This window comes from Triplophysa dalaica, chromosome 19 (assembly GCF_015846415.1).
Source record: "Triplophysa dalaica isolate WHDGS20190420 chromosome 19, ASM1584641v1, whole genome shotgun sequence".
NCBI classification, from domain to species: Eukaryota; Metazoa; Chordata; class Actinopteri; order Cypriniformes; family Nemacheilidae; genus Triplophysa; species Triplophysa dalaica.
The window spans coordinates 11,328,354-11,344,181 of NC_079560.1; the positions used below are offsets into that span (position 1 = coordinate 11,328,354).

Consider the following 15,828-nt stretch of genomic DNA (forward strand, 5'->3'; position numbering starts at 1 on the left):
ACATTGTACCCCAATGACTTCTGTTATATGAACACAAAACCACAAAGACATTTCTCTGAATATCTTCTTTCGTGTTCCACAGAAGAAAGATTCATATACAGGTTTTGAATGACATGGGGTTGAGTAAATGTTGACAGAATTTTTACTTTTGTGTGGATGATCGCTTTTTTATTTGAAATTGCACGCAGAGTTCATTCACTTCAACAATCTAAAGTGTCCCATAAATGGACATGACAAGGCTCATATGGAATTTACTTACAATTTCTGAGCTTATTTTGAGGATTTAAATAAAGCAAATGTCTTGAAAGTAAAGAACGTTCTCCTTTTTTTTGTCTTTCATAGTTAACAAAAACCAATCAAATCGCCTCAAATGTTACGCCTTTACGCAAGGGTGGAACACTATGGACGATGAGTGTTCTCCCAGTAAAATATCTGAGAGATTTGTTGGTGCACAATCCATATGAGCCTGGGAATGACGGGTTGGACTGAGAAAAGACAAGAGAGACAGCTGAGTGTGAATCATCATGAACTAGTGTACTGGGGTATGTGGCAAAGAGGGATTTGTCTTCTCCCGATGTGTCTCGCTCCCCGACCTCAGGGTCAGACTGCAGGGACAAGCCGTGACTTGCAGTAGCAGCAGAAGTGCGGAGTGAAGAGCAGGTCTCTGAATCACGCTCTCCAGCTCCCATTCAAGAAAATCTCAGCCGTGACGTTTCAAACGTTTCACGGCAACGTTGGTCTCTCTGCGCGCCAGCACCACAGCTGAAACATGAACAAACCCTTGGAAAGTTCTCGAGTTCGGGAATGAGAGGTGTAGCGGGGCGGCTGCCCACAATTCGACTAAATTTCAGCAACAATGCAACTCCTTATTTGCCAGCACTCGGGACTCAGGTAAGTGGTGTAGGTGAGAATGCTGGGAAAGATCGCCAGCACAGAAAACTAGAGCGGGAGTTTTGAGGACTTCAAAGCGCACGCCAACCTGACTAGAGTTTGCACACGAAACGCACATCAATGCGCCAATTACGCACCTACGCCACAACGGCTAGATATGCTCCTTCATGCTTAGTGCTTTAGGGAGTCCACCTGTGTGACAAACATATGCAGCAAGCTCTGAAAACGATGAAAACCATTACGTCTCACACCCACCTCACACCCCAGAACCCCCTCCCTTCACCACATTCACCTTGTCCTTGTTTTCTATTTACCTTCTGTAGAATTTCTGTCATCTGTTGGAACTTTCTGCCTTTTCTTTCCTCCCTTCTTTTTCCCGTTCCGTTCCTTCTTCTTACCCTCTGACATGGTGTCAGTGCCAAACCGACAGAGAAAAATGTAAATCCACAATGGTATGAAAGTACCGATAGTCCTACGGGGAGTTCGCAACTGGTGCACTTGAGGCTCTGAACTTCAGAGTGTTCGTGCTCCTATATACTCAGGAAACACCTACTTACAGCATGAGAGAGAGAGAGAAAGGAGTGAGGAGGACAGTGGAAGAGAGAGAGAGAGAGAAAGGGAGAGGGGAGGGGAAGCAAGGGAGGGAGCAAAAGGAAGCATTTCCCATTGCTGTCAGGCAATTAACTGTTCCCTGCCTGGTTCTTTCAGATAAGTGCACTCTTTCCAGGCCCTGGAGCTGACACTTGCAGACATCTTAATGCTCAGGCCTCTCCAGCTCATGGGCTCCCCTTTACTTGATCCCTTTCCCCCGCTATGCTTTAGTCTAAAGGCATCAGAAGAGCAGAATCCACGCCTTCAGCTGATCTCTTCTTGAAAACACATACCTACAGTCCATAACGCTCCCCTTCAAAAAGCATTCAGTGACTCAAAAAATAAAATCTGTATCCCATATTTCCAATGTTCTAGATTTTGGTGTTGCACCACCATAGGCACTGATTTTCTCTTCCTCTTCTGTCCCCCAATGTCACTCTCCACCTTTTGCTCTCTCTCTCTCTTTGTTCCAAGTCTCCCGTCCTCTACTGTAAGCGAGTCACAACACGCCCCTGATAGTGTCTCTCTCTGCTAGAGTGTCGTCAGGAATCCCAGCAGTGAGCACGCAAACGGCATGGGAACCCAGAGAGAGCTGCCAAACTCCCCTCCAGCGCTCCTGCTTGCACGGAAACACGAGGCCACTCCGCTACACCTCTAACGTCTCTGCTGCAGGTACTGGTGCTGCACAAATCAACAACAGGGTTGATGACAGAAGGAAGAAATAAGGGATAAGGGAATGAAAGAAAGGAAGAAAGCAATGAGCGAAAGAAAGAAATGAGCCATAGAAAGAAAGAAAGAAAGAAAGAAAGAAATAAATGAGTGAAAGAAAGAAAGAAAGAAAGAACGAAATGAGCTAAAGAAAGAAGAAAAGAAAGATAGAAATGAGCGAGCGAAAGAAGGAAGGAACGAAATGAGCGAAAGAAAGAAGAAGATAAAAAGATAGAAATGTGCGAGCGAAAGAAGGAAGGAACGAAATGAGCTAAAGAAAGAAGGAACGAAATGAGCGAAAGAAAGAAAGAATGAAGAAGAAAGAAAGAAATGAGCGAAAGAAAGAAAGATAGATAGAAATGAGTGATAGATAGAAAGAAAGAAAGAAAGAAAGAAAGAAAAGAAGTGAGCGAAAAAAATGAGTAAAAAAAAAAAAAAACAATTAGCTAAAGAAAGAAGAAAAGAAAGGAGCGAAAGAAAGAAAGATAGATAGAAATGAGTGAAAGAAAGAAAGAAAGAAAGAAAGAAAGAAAGAAAGAAGGAAAGAATGAAAGAAGTGAGCGAAAAAAAATGAGCAAAAGAAAAAGAAAGAAAGAAATGAGCTAAAGAAATAAGAAAAGAAAGACAGAAAGGAGCGAGCGAAAGAAGGAAGGAATGAAATGAGCTAAAGAAAGAAGGAACGAAATGAGCGAAAGAAAGAAAGAAAAGAAAGAAAGAAAGAAAGAAAGAAAGAAAGAAAGAAAGAAAAAGGAGCAAACGAAAGAAAGACAAGAAGAAAGACAGACAGACAGACAGACAGAAAGAAAGAAAGAAAGATAGAAAGAAAGAAAGAAAAAAAGAGCAAAAGAGAGAAATCTAGCACTCCCACATGGACATTTTTAAAGTGCCCATTAGAAAGCCCGGGGCTTATTGGCTGACAGCCAGTGACATGAGTCTTGTAATGAAAACATCAGAGTCCATCATACATTTCGCATGTAACAGTGTCAACATCCTTATATCTCATCTTCCTCAAAAAATAATGCAAAAAAAAACTGTGAAAATTGAAAGACATTTACATTTGGAATAAAATATGGTCACAAGCACATGTGAACAGATGTAAACAAGGACAAACCAACAAATAATAACTTAAATAACTTCCTTTGCAGGGTCAAGATTACTTAAAATAAATTGCACCGTCTAATAACTCTGTTGACTATCATGAGCTGTCTGTGTTCACCTGAATGCTTATGTTCGTGCTACTGTAGGCTGGATGCAGGTGTGCTACTGTGATGTGCCACACATTACTGGGTCTGTACAGCATTGCTACACCAGTGTGATGAAGTCACCTACATTAGCTCTTTAAAAACTGTGTGCTTGATTCACACTCTAATCCTCTGATAACATAGTTACGCTATGATCAAAACAAAAAGTATACAAAACAATCCATGCTAACGTGCCAATGTACAATTTTAAACAAAACGATTCGACAAACTCCATCCGGGTGAAACCCCTGGTGCTGTTTGTCGGAAAAATGTCAATGAGAATTTTGAATGTTGTGCCGTAGAAGTTTCTGTATGTAAATAAAAAAAATTAATTTGTATGTCATCGAAAACGACACATAGATGTAACTAAATAAATATGAAAGCTAAACCATGAGAGAAATTCTTGAACAGTAAAAGTACAAAATAGACAACGTAAAAAAATGGTAAAACATATTGGGGAGGATTCCCGGACAAGGATTAGCTTTAGCCAGAATTTAGCTTTAGTTTAATTAGGAAATTCAAGTCGTTTTAACAAGCATACCATAGGAAAAAAATAATTACCCGTGTGCAGTGTGGTGTGGATCTCAAGACAAGATAATCATTCTGATATATTTTAAGATATGATAGTGTAAATTGTTTTCGGTTAAAATACCTCTAGCATTTAAATTAGTCTGGGACTAGTCTTAAACCCAGTCCGGGAAACCGCCCCTTGATTTGTGGACGCAGGTCACTGTTTGGTAGCACAACCAACAGGATTTTAAAAAAATGCGTTGTAAAAATGTTTCACTTCTCTACAATAAATAGGGTACTGTAATATTTTACAGAGATATTTTGTGACAAGCTATTGTCTTAAATAAACTGCAGCCTTCTCTACATGGGGGCAACTGGCAAAACACTTCATCCTTCTCTTTTCCCTGGTGACAAATGCCATCAATTTCACTTTAGATGATGTGATCTAGAAAATCATACACAGATAATGTTGTGTCAGGGCACACACGAACAGCGACTTTCGAACAACAAGTAACATACACTTGAAGGATTGCCTCACATTTCACGTCCAGCATAAATGCAAGCACTCGAGTGAGTGCTAATCCCAGATAACACTTACGCTGGGAATGCGGTATTGTTGTGCCTCTCAGCAAGGAACCAAAGCTCAGATAAGGGATGCGAGATACAGTATCAAAAGTGTCTTCATAAGGGCTTCCTCAAAACAAACGGATATCGCCATCTAGATCACCTGAGAAGCACAGATGCTAACATCTGTCCGACATGATGTCATTCTGTAGACACATCTTTTATCAAACGAGCACATCACAATGAAACGAACATTTCCCAACATCAAGGACCCAAAAATAGAGACGTTTCTCAATCAAGTTTGCTTGAGTTTCATCGATGAACAGAAGGCCAACGGTTTGTGTGTCAGCTCAAAGCCGACAAGAATGAAGGCGTGATGAGTGAAGCGGAGGATTACATGCTTGTACGAGGTGACCGGGGGTCTCACCGCGGGTCCCCTAATGATACTACCCTCCTCAGAGTCGTGTCATCGTTCAGCTGGTGTTTGTGTGTGAAGGGGGTATGGGAACTGGCGTGACCCAACACGCCACTCCAGAAGATCAAAGGCCATGTTGTAGGCATAAACAGTGTGTGTGTGTCCGTGTGGAAGTACCTCCCTCATGACAACGTCCTCGTGGTGAGTGAATCCGTCACTTTTAATGACACTAAGCCGCATGCAAGCCGGGTATGGGTCACCCCCTCCCCTTGTTGCCGGGCATGATGGGACTTGTTACGCGTCCTCTCCGGCACAGCTTTGCATCTACGTATACATGGAAAGTGTGGGTATCTAAATACTGATGAGCAAGTGCAGGGAAATCCCTTAAAAGATTAGTTCCTCTTTGAATTGCAGGACGGCCCCTGAGATTGATTTACATTGCTGCACTGCAGAAGTGACAGTGTTACCTTATATTTACCATACAGGCATTGAATGTTCCAGGTGGGCGGAGCTGACATCAGGAGATACAATTCCACCAGTGTTATGTTGCAATATATGGTGACATGGAGTTGCAGAACAAAAGAAGGAATAGAAAAACACTGGGTGTATCAACAACATGCGCCACTTTATTTTTGAGCGAACCACCCACCTAGCACGAAGCCCTCCAGCTCATAGCGAAATAAAAGACGCTGTGCATGACATACATTCGTATAGATCGCTTGCTGTATTGACAGCCATTCAAAGCTCTTTCCGTCACAGGGAAATGTTTCTCATCTGGTCTCTTCCCTTCTCCGTTCATCTTTCCCTCCATTAAAAAGCATCTGCTGTTTCTCAACATTGAATGCCCCGAGGCACTCTCTGCTCTGATCGAGTGGGTGGGGATGCCTGACATTAGGAGTAAATAAAGAGAACGTGGAGCCACCCCCTTAAAAGTCCTGGATCGGATTCTGGTGGTTCTCTCCCACTCCCGTACCCTCACCAGGCCCCATCTTGGCAATTTGCAGAGGGGGCCCTTAAACTTCCTCTGAGATTACAGCAGATAAGTGTAGCCCACCTTCCCCCATCGGCCTCCCGCTGTACCTGCACACCATCACGCATATATACTGCCCCGAGACACCGCTGGCATTTCACGAGCGCTGCAAGTTTATCTTTGGAGACGTAATGGTTTTAAACACCCATCTGGTTGTTTAGATCAGTGCGTTTCTCCTAGAGCGCGGTGTGTGTGGATCCGAGTGGGAGGTAAGGGGATGCAGATCGGTGCATTTAACACTGCCCTGTTGACTTCACTGAGGGGTGAAGCAAGGGCAGCCGTGGAGCAGAGTGGAGCAATGCGGAGGGTCCAAAGGACACGATAAAGTTGTTCTACCTATTTGTGCCCTCCTTTAAACTTAAAAGCCAGTGCAAACTACCCCATCTGTAAATGATCACCGTGCCCAGGTTTGGTGCGGGGGGTGCGTGTTTCTAATGCAGACCCCCTTAAGGGTCGGATTTTTAGTCGATGTCTTTGAAGGTATATCTCATTGAACATCACACATCCGAATTGGTAAAGGGTCTGCGATTCCAGGTGCCTTTGTCTGCGCACGGGCAGGGTGTGGGGTCCGAGACATCCGTCCCCTCAGACGGGATGTCTTGGGGCAACCACCAAGCTTGACCAATCGAAGTCAGAAGACCATCTCGCACCGCCGCAGTGGTCAAATCGCAGGCAAGGATGAGGACCCAGGCTGTTTATTTGAACTCCAAACCACACTGTCGTGTGTATCGTTGGGTACGACCATCTGTGTTTGTGACCATGAGCGGTAAGGCTCGTAAAAGAAACTTCTGCGAGAGCGTGACTGCACGGATGCATTGTGAAACCGTGAAAATTAAATTTCTCGAAGACAGCCAGCAAATGTATATACATGTGGGAGCTTTGTGCAAAAGAAGCTTGGCACCGGCAGGCATACGTGTACGTTCAGGTGGTTAATGGTCGGACGGTGAAAATCCAGCCCTGCGTGGTTTCCGCTGCACGCAGCTGTCACCATGGCAACCATTCAGAACAGGCGATGGAGACGTTGCACCACATGAAAACAGAAATGCCCATAAGGTAGCCGATGCTTAGTCCACAGGGAAACACTGCAGCAAAACAGGGAGCGGATAGGCAGACAGACAGAGAGAGAGAGAGAGAGAGAGAGAGAGAGACAGAGAGAGACAGAGAGAACGATTCACGGAGCTCTCTTTCTGAGCTGTCAGGTTATCACATCACCTGGCTGTCAATCACAGAACTGCCACAACTTAGCCCCGCCCACCCACAGCAAGCCCTGCCTTCCACATACTGCAATGGCAGATCAATCAAGTCACTGACCTGATGATTTATGAATGGTAGAAGAATTAATGGAGGAGATACATCCTCATCAAAGTCTATCCCTGATGATTGCTCAACGTTCCAAGGCCTGACATTGATCTCGCCAGAGAGAACAGGACACAGGGATACGCATAGCAACACGGCAGCCAATAGAGTACAATTTAGCCCAAGCGTGTTACTTAATGAGATGCTTTTTCACAACTTACACTAAACGAGGTACATCAGATCACAGATGAATTCAATGTACGCTAAGAGCCATGACATGCTAGATGGAGTCAAAGACACGAGAACAAGTTGAACATCCTGTGCAAGGTCTACTAACCTAATCTGAGATCCCCACAGATATGTGACAATGTTGTGGCTGATCCTCTGTTTAACCTTTCACTGCTGATTGAGATCAAAATTCTAACTCTTGGGGTGAAACTGAGGGTGTGAACATAACATAAGCGCAAAACACCAATTATATTCTAAACTATTCCATGCACAGCAATACATTTGCAAGACTGATTGCGCATTTCGAGTACCAAAATGGAGTCTCTTCCTAAAATCTTTCCAATAACAGACATCTTTTACTAAGCAGAGAAAATAAATAAGTCTGTTAGAACGTTTGAACAGAATAGAGCCATTTGTATATCTTTTCGATTTAGGTATACTGTATGTAAGATAAAAAAAAAACATACATTGCTTCTGGACCACTGTACATCTTGCAAAGTAGTCTGTTGCCATCACTCGGTTATTCGAAATGAAATAATTAAAATTAAAGATTTTTGTCAATTTTAAAGCTGTGAAATCAATTAAATATACAGTTTAAATTGTGTTAATTTAAGGAAAAAAAGGTAAATCTGAGTAACTCAAATATTTCTATTAGAATTCATTAAAAAAAATTAAGCATATATAATCTGTTAATTAAATACCTATTTTTTTTCATTAAATAAACTTAAACAATATATATAAAATGTAAGGTAATGAATTGTTGGATTTTAAATAATTTCAACAAGTCCCACTGATTTTTTGTTAAATGATTTTGAAAATTTTTATTAAGTTAATATAACTCTTTATTTTTGTGATATTTAACAAGCCACCAAAATTATTTTTTTAGAGTGAAAATGCAGATGGTAAAAAATATTGGTTGGTGATACATCAGTGCATCTCTATTTTTTTTAACAGTTTTGCTGGGGGAATGACTCTCTTTTGCTATGATATCATAAGTAGAACTTTATCTAAATCACAAAATTACATCACACGATGACCAAGCATTTGGTGCAGATCATCATGTCCTGTTTTGTCAGCGAAGATCAAACAGCATTGACAAGCACAATTACTCTGCAGCGATGAAAGGCCAATGCTCTGAAAGGTAAACACGCAACCCCAGCCTCCTTAAAACAGCAGCTTTATGCGGTACGCTTTGTCTCTGCCTCCATCCAACAGTTATTCAGGTCTCTTCAACAAGTGGCACTTAGATATACCGCAGTCTGCAAAAGATACATTAGCGTCTCACCCGAGTGTGCGACAGATTGTTTTTCAGATAGTGTCAGGGAGAGATCTACTCCATCCATGTTTTTTTGCTCTTTCAGTTTGAGAAGAACAGACAAACACACTCCCACACACTCTCACGCAGTTTAACAAACAAGCGCCCACATCGCCGCTGCAGTGTTAACAGAAACACACACGCATGCTGTTTAGCGTTCAAAAACGGGCCAACACGTAGCCAGCCAAACACCAGTCAATCCACGAAAATGTTTACATGCCCTTTTGGCAAAACATAAACATACAAGCAGAAAAACACCAGTACATGTTTTGCTTTTTTGCTGCTTGAAGGTTTGTGAAAGTAAACAGAAGCATTTTTCCAAAGAAGCAACAGAGGCTGTCTGCCAAAATTATGTGATGAGTAAATAAAAAGTACAAGTACACAGTTCAAATAAGTCGATATTACAAAATGTTGTATGAAATTGCGTGTGGATAGAAACAATAAACAAATCAACCACTAGGACATCACACTTACTGTACATAAATGTCCAAATCTAAACAAACTTAAAATGATGATCTATGAGAGAGCTGCTTTGTTGACTAATGCTTGAAAAAGAAGACTATTAATAATAATACAACTAATAATAATAAAAGTTGTAAAGTAATACAGCAATAAAGGTTGGAAATGAGGCTTTTAATAATAATAATAATTGAAAAGTAATGCAATAAGAAATGGTTGGAAAAGGAGACTATTATTATTATTATTATTAATAATAGCAATAATAAGTATTATTATTATCATTATTGAGAAGCAACTAAATGAATATAAGTTGGAAAAGGAGGCTAATAATGATAATGATACATTCTGTATTATTTAGTTAGCAGTACATTTTGCTAACTTTTCAAAGCATTGTAAAAATGTGAAAACTAAACTTATTATGACTTTAATGAAATTTATTAAAATAAATATAGTATTGGTTGTGTATGTAGTATAGGCCAAATGGTGTTTCATACCGTGTCCCTTTAACCTCAGCATTCCACCAACATTCCACTGTGCTGTATTGACATTTGCTCGATTTGATAGAACGGACAGAAGAAAAAGAGGCTCATGAGAAAGGGTCCAGTTCTTATCAATGCCCCTTTGCACACAGAGACACAAACGTCCGCTCCCAGCTCTGCATTCTTCAAATCAAATCAAATTCCTTGTGCGCTCTCAACTCGTCCTTTATCTGGAGAATGTACTCTGAGCAAAGCACAAACATGTCACTGAGGAAGGCCCTACACTCTCTTAAAAAAGCACCACCCCACACATAAACACCAGTCATTTGCATTTCTGTTTTTCCTTCTACAAGAGCTGTGTCTTATCACAGGCTCAGCTTATCTCTCAATTTCTCTTGCAGCGTTGCAGGGCCTTCCTGAAAAACAGAGAGCTGCGCTAGTGGCAAGCGTCCTCTGTGGTTGACGGTTCCAGAGCTTAAAAACTAAGGGGTTGAGTTTTTCTTTCAGAGGGGCCTCTGATAATTTGAGGGGAGAGCTTGTGAGAGATCAAGTGTGTGGCCCCCGGGCACTGGTGGCAGGACGGACCCTCCGTGCTCCGACTCCTTGGGGGGGAGGGATTACAGGAAGCCCATAGCGCAACTGGGCCGCCTCAGCGCGACAGGCAGACGGCCCGGTCACAGATACTCTCTCTGCTGTTCCAACGACAGCAGCGCTGCGTGCCAGAAGCCGACTGACTCATCCTGAGACCGCGGAGGACAAACTCAAAGCAGGTCCATCGCTCATCGTGTTGGACGGGCGATCCATCCACCAGCAAATTCTTTGCTCTCTGGGTAGCATAAATAAAGTGATGGCACAGAAATAAATAAAAATGCAAGAGAAAATGTAACTGGACATACAAGACAGAACATATCGTACAGAGCTTTAGATGAAAGCTGATGCCCGGGCGTAACTGAGCCGGGGCTTTGAAAAGAAGAAAAACTATTATTCATGGATATGTGGTCTTTCGGGGAATGGTTTGGGAATGATGAAAAGTAGTTTTGATTGAAGTATACGGAGCGTTTAGTCCAAACGCGTCCCTGACCTTGGTTCACATCTTCTCTCTGATGGACCACACGGGGGAGAAGATTTGCATTCCATGGCATCCAGAAAATAAAAAAATGCTAAATATGGACGGGCAAAAGTCCTCAGACATGCACTTTTATTTTCTAATTCTTTCAAGGGCTTTCCTGTAGCTAGCAAGGCCAATGTCACACGTATGATTCACAGGGAATGCACATACTGCTTAAATGTAAAGCCTGAATGCAATGCAAGTTGTTTTAATAAATTTTTTTGGGCATTTACGACAAGAAATTATGGGAGGAGAGAGACAGAATCAGGAGCTGGGAAAGGACCATAAACCGGGATTTGAACTTGGATCACCCAAAGTGCTGCTGCACAACACTGGACTACAAGGGCCAACGGACATTTATACCTTTATTTTGACAGGACAGTAGAGAGATTTTGACAGGAGAGTATAGGGCGTGGAGTGCGGTGCGGGATCGGCACAAGACCTCGAGCGGGGATCGAGTCAACAAAAGCACAGTGCACATGTCAGATTTTTTAAAGGTTCGGTGTGTAGTTTTTTGGAGGATCTGTTGATAGAAATGCAAAATAATATACATAACTATGTGTTCAGAGGTATAAAGACCTTAAATAATGAAGCGTTAGGTTTTTACTTTTCTATCTACATACACACACCCCTGTCCTCTTACATGGAATTTGGCAGGTGGCATCTTCCACATGGCTTTCCTAAGTTAATATTAAAGATATCAAGGTTATATGGTCACAGAATGTTTTTATTATTGCTCATCTCTCGGTCTGAAGAGACACACATAACAACCTGCTCGTTGTCCGGTAACTATCTTTCAACAACAATGAGAGAGGGACCAGACGGAAAGAGAATGTGTTTGCACAGGAAGATAGACACGCTCCTGAACCCCCGGGTTCGGGCCACTCAGCATGACGTCAACAACAGAGCCGAAGATTAATACGACAGGAATGAAAGCAAGACTTATGGTAAGCCAAACTCCGCTGATACACTGTACATTTATAACCTCTGCCCAGACACACAGCTCAAGCCAGTGCTGAAGATCTACGGCTGGAGACAAATCAATACAGTGGCAATATTTCAATCGATGTCTATTTCAATCTATGGAATGTTTTTTTTTCCCCACTTCAGATAAATCCAATGTTGTGAGGGAAAAACTGCTCTCCGAGCATCAATAAGGCCAGAGAGCATCTCAGAAAAGAGAGAAGGCAATAATCCAGCATGCATCAACTTTCCTCCTGGCAACTCATCCAATGACAGTGTGTTCTGGGAACAGTTCCAGCCGACCGCATCGGATTCACCTCTAGCTCCATACCGTGGCACGCAGGTGAGTGTGAAAAATCTGGAATTATCAGAAGGAAGTGCAGAAGAAGAGAAAGGCATGCACGATATGAAAAAAACAGGAAAGAAAAACTGAAAAGCGAGAAAGAGCCAAAACAACACATGATAAAGAAGCACTAGGGAACGCGAGTATTGTGTTGACGTGCCGTGACTAGTGTTGAAGTTAAAGCATCCATGTCACATTTCCTCCACAAGCCTTCATAATAACTGTATTTAATATTCCACATAAACAAGGGATTGTACAAACACGACACAGAAGACTATCAAATCCGGCCAATCACATTTTTGCACGCTAAACCCCGTGACCTGACAGGCTCTTACAAAAAAATTGCCATGGTAACCATAGTTTGCACCAACATATCACAAGTGGCCAAGTGCAGCTATTGATTCTACATGTTTCTACAGCTACACTGCTTCAAACAAATTAAGTTAAACACAATTCAAGATTAGAAAGCTTTTGACACATTATTTATGTTATTTACAGTTTACAGGTTGTATTCATTGATTTACACGATACTGTACGAAAAATTGTCAAAATTATGCAAATTGATTTTCTAGAAAGATTTGAAACATGTTGGTAACATCATATTTTACAGTTTAATTTAAATTGTAATAAAATTTCAATATTATCATATTGCATATCATATATGGCATTATTGCATTTTTTCTATAGTGCAGCTCTACACTATACACAATGCCATAGATAACCTTTTGGTTCCATAAAGAACCTTTCTGGAGAACCTTTGGGTTTCACAAAATGTTCTTTGTGAAGATAAAAAGGTTCTTCAGATTATAAAAAAGTAAGAAAGAGATGGTTCTTTAAAGAACCTTTGATTGAATGGTTCTTCTATGGCATCGCTATTTTTAATAGTGTGGTTTACAGTAGTGACATACACCCTTGAAAATAAAGGTGCTTCACGATGCAATGGAAGAACCTTTGTTATCCAAATGGTTCCATAAAGAACCCTTAACATCCAAAGAACATTTGTGAAAAAGGTTATAAAAAGGTAGGAAGAGATTCTTAAATTAAGAAAAGTCATACTATTTGAACTTTTGCTCACGGCTCCCTAACGTGGCTAAGCACAATTGTCTGTTACCAGTGTCGTAAACAATGTCGCTGTATTAGCTTCTCCGTAGGCAGCGCAATACACATGAATTTGTTGACTAAAATGATGGAAGCGGTGAATGCAGAAACGTTTTAAAACCATATCATTCTCTTTCGCAGTCAGGGGATAGGCGGGCTGTGTGTACCGACCCGAACACAGAATTTACAGAGTGTGGTCGTAGCCACTATGAGACTGCTCAGATAGCAGTGTCAGTTGAAATCGTTCAGTTAATAAGTTCAGTCCATAAAAAAACAACCAAGACCAGCCAACCAGTTTTTTCCAGATGTGTAATCAGCAAAAACATTACCACATGTATCTTTTCAAATGTAAACAAAGGAACAGACAGAGTAAAGTAAAAGCTTCAAAAACGCAGGAAATCCCAACAGTTAATTTCAATCTCAACCTTCTGCAAGATCATGCAACAATCAGCATTAACTAAGCTTGCTTAAACAGATCAAATGCAATGCGCTGCAATGCATTTACATAACTTTGATGCAATATCATCCACATACCGACACCAAAGAAACTGAATGTAGTTTTACAGTATTGCAAAACGTCCGTCATTGCATGGGCTAGGCTTTAAATGAACAGGCCTAAATGGTGCTCAGATCTGTTTCCAATGACTCTCTCTCCATATGGACGGCTACTGCCCCGTCAACAAAACCCTCCTCGGTCCACCTCTGAACACCATCAAAAGAACAACCATTCATACTCTTTTAAGCCTTTTCATGTTAAGACACACATCAATCCACTCCTACGACATACCTGAGGAAACAAACACTGGCGCTCGATGCGCACGGAGCGTGCAGCAAAACGTGGCCGGACACGTCCCTCAAGCGGAGCGGGAGTGCCAGCCGACACTCTTTTTAGCAATCTGGCGCTCAACATACAAACACACAGACGCCCTTCCTATGCTCCTTTGTACCCGAACATTTCGTTTGTTCATGTCGCAGCCATTGCCTGCTGTATTGAGGACAAGGATTATGACTGATCGCTGCACGGGTGAACAGGAGCAAGCCAATGGAAACGTAATGCAATGTGTATGTTATGTGTGCATGTATTGAGTATTTACTTATAGCTTCAGGTGAATAAATATATTTGGGTATAGATTCTAACCGCAGAAAAGAAGATCTAGGAACAAGAGTGTTCACCTATAATTATGTCCCAGGCATTGGGTGGACCTGTAATAAGCGTTCTCCTCGGGGAAAACGTTTCTGGAGGCATATTTTCAAGTTATGATATCAGTGCAAACTATTTACCACACCTGCTAATAAAATTTGTTGCAATTTGATTCTTGGTAAATGGGAGAATGTTTACTGTACAGAATTACAGGAAATTATTCAGAAGGTATACAGAAGATTCAAAATGGGCCAGATTAGAACCTGCTTAAACCACAATGATTAGCACAATGACTCAACATCAGTTGCAAGCAGAGATGCACCAATACATTTCTCCACAGATACTGATAGCCGAATAAAGCCGAGTGATATCTGCCGATGCCAATTTTGAAGATTAAACAAATATTTCTTAACTTTCTGATTGTTATCAACTCATGTAATGACTATAAACATTAAACATCAAACTGGTTATGTTTCTTAAAGCAGCCCTGCAATGATGTGTCACACATTCTGTCTTCTTTACAATGTTACAGGTGCTGTCTTCTCATGCTTAACATGGTCCGTATGTCAAAAAACGAGTTTGGTGTATTACATAGTATTTCTGTGCTCGATACAATCCCCAAGCGATCGTACAGGTTTAGGAAAGTTTTTTTCGAACATTTAAAACTGTTTCGTAACAACTTTTCTTAGTCCCATATTGGACAATTCTCCCGGAAAAGCATGCGGCGCGGCCACAGGAGAAGGAGCATGCGCAGTCGTCACTTTCACTTGTAAGCAGGAGAGAGAGCATACATTCGCGAAGTACAGGTGTTTATTTGTTCACTGCATATGGGTGATGAATGTTATATAAACGGTGGATATAACGCTGGATTTGGAGATCGTTTGAAACTGATACCATTGACCTTCACTGTATAGACATTTCTCAAAATATCTTTGTTTGTGTTCGACAGAAATGACTCTCATACTGTATAGGCTTTGAAAAAACATGAGAGTGAATAAGGCAGATGTTTGCACCATAAAATGAAAGACAAACTTATAATAGACAAATTCTTCCCAAAGTAAAAATCAAAATTTCTTGATGCATCCAACCTCATTTCAAACCTAATTTCAAACCTAATTTTTTTCTAAGCTAGATATTTAGTTGATTTTCACCACTTTTTTTCCATGTGTACAGTCATAATTAAGCTTCAGAATTACAGAAAAGTATGATAAATGTGAAACTCTATACTTCAGTATTGAATTTTTGTGTTAAATAAAGGAAATGGACGACGAAGTTGTGAAAGAAGTCACACAAATTGTGTTGGCTGATAAATAACACTGATATGTGTTGTTTTAACACTACTGTTTATGTATTTTACATATTGTTATCTAACTGCATAACTAATGAAAGATATTTAAAAATGTATGCACCGTAATATGCAAATATATGCAAACATTCAAAATAGTTTC

General features: G+C 41.1%; 1 protein-coding gene across 9 annotated transcripts in view; it reads right to left on the reverse strand.

The window, feature by feature from the left end:
* The window catches only part of nrg2a (neuregulin 2a), a 71,995-nt gene that overhangs the window by 42,953 nt on the left and 13,214 nt on the right, over positions 1-15,828 (reverse strand). The window contains exon 1 of one of the 9 annotated variants that reach the window (XM_056730232.1): positions 1,206-1,812. The exons of the other annotated variants lie outside the window; for them this stretch is intronic. Within the exon in view, the coding sequence (XP_056586210.1) occupies positions 1,206-1,299 (94 nt within the window). The 5' untranslated portion in view covers positions 1,300-1,812. Of the gene's footprint in view, positions 1-1,205; positions 1,813-15,828 lie in introns of those variants that run through there. 9 annotated transcript variants of the gene reach the window in all.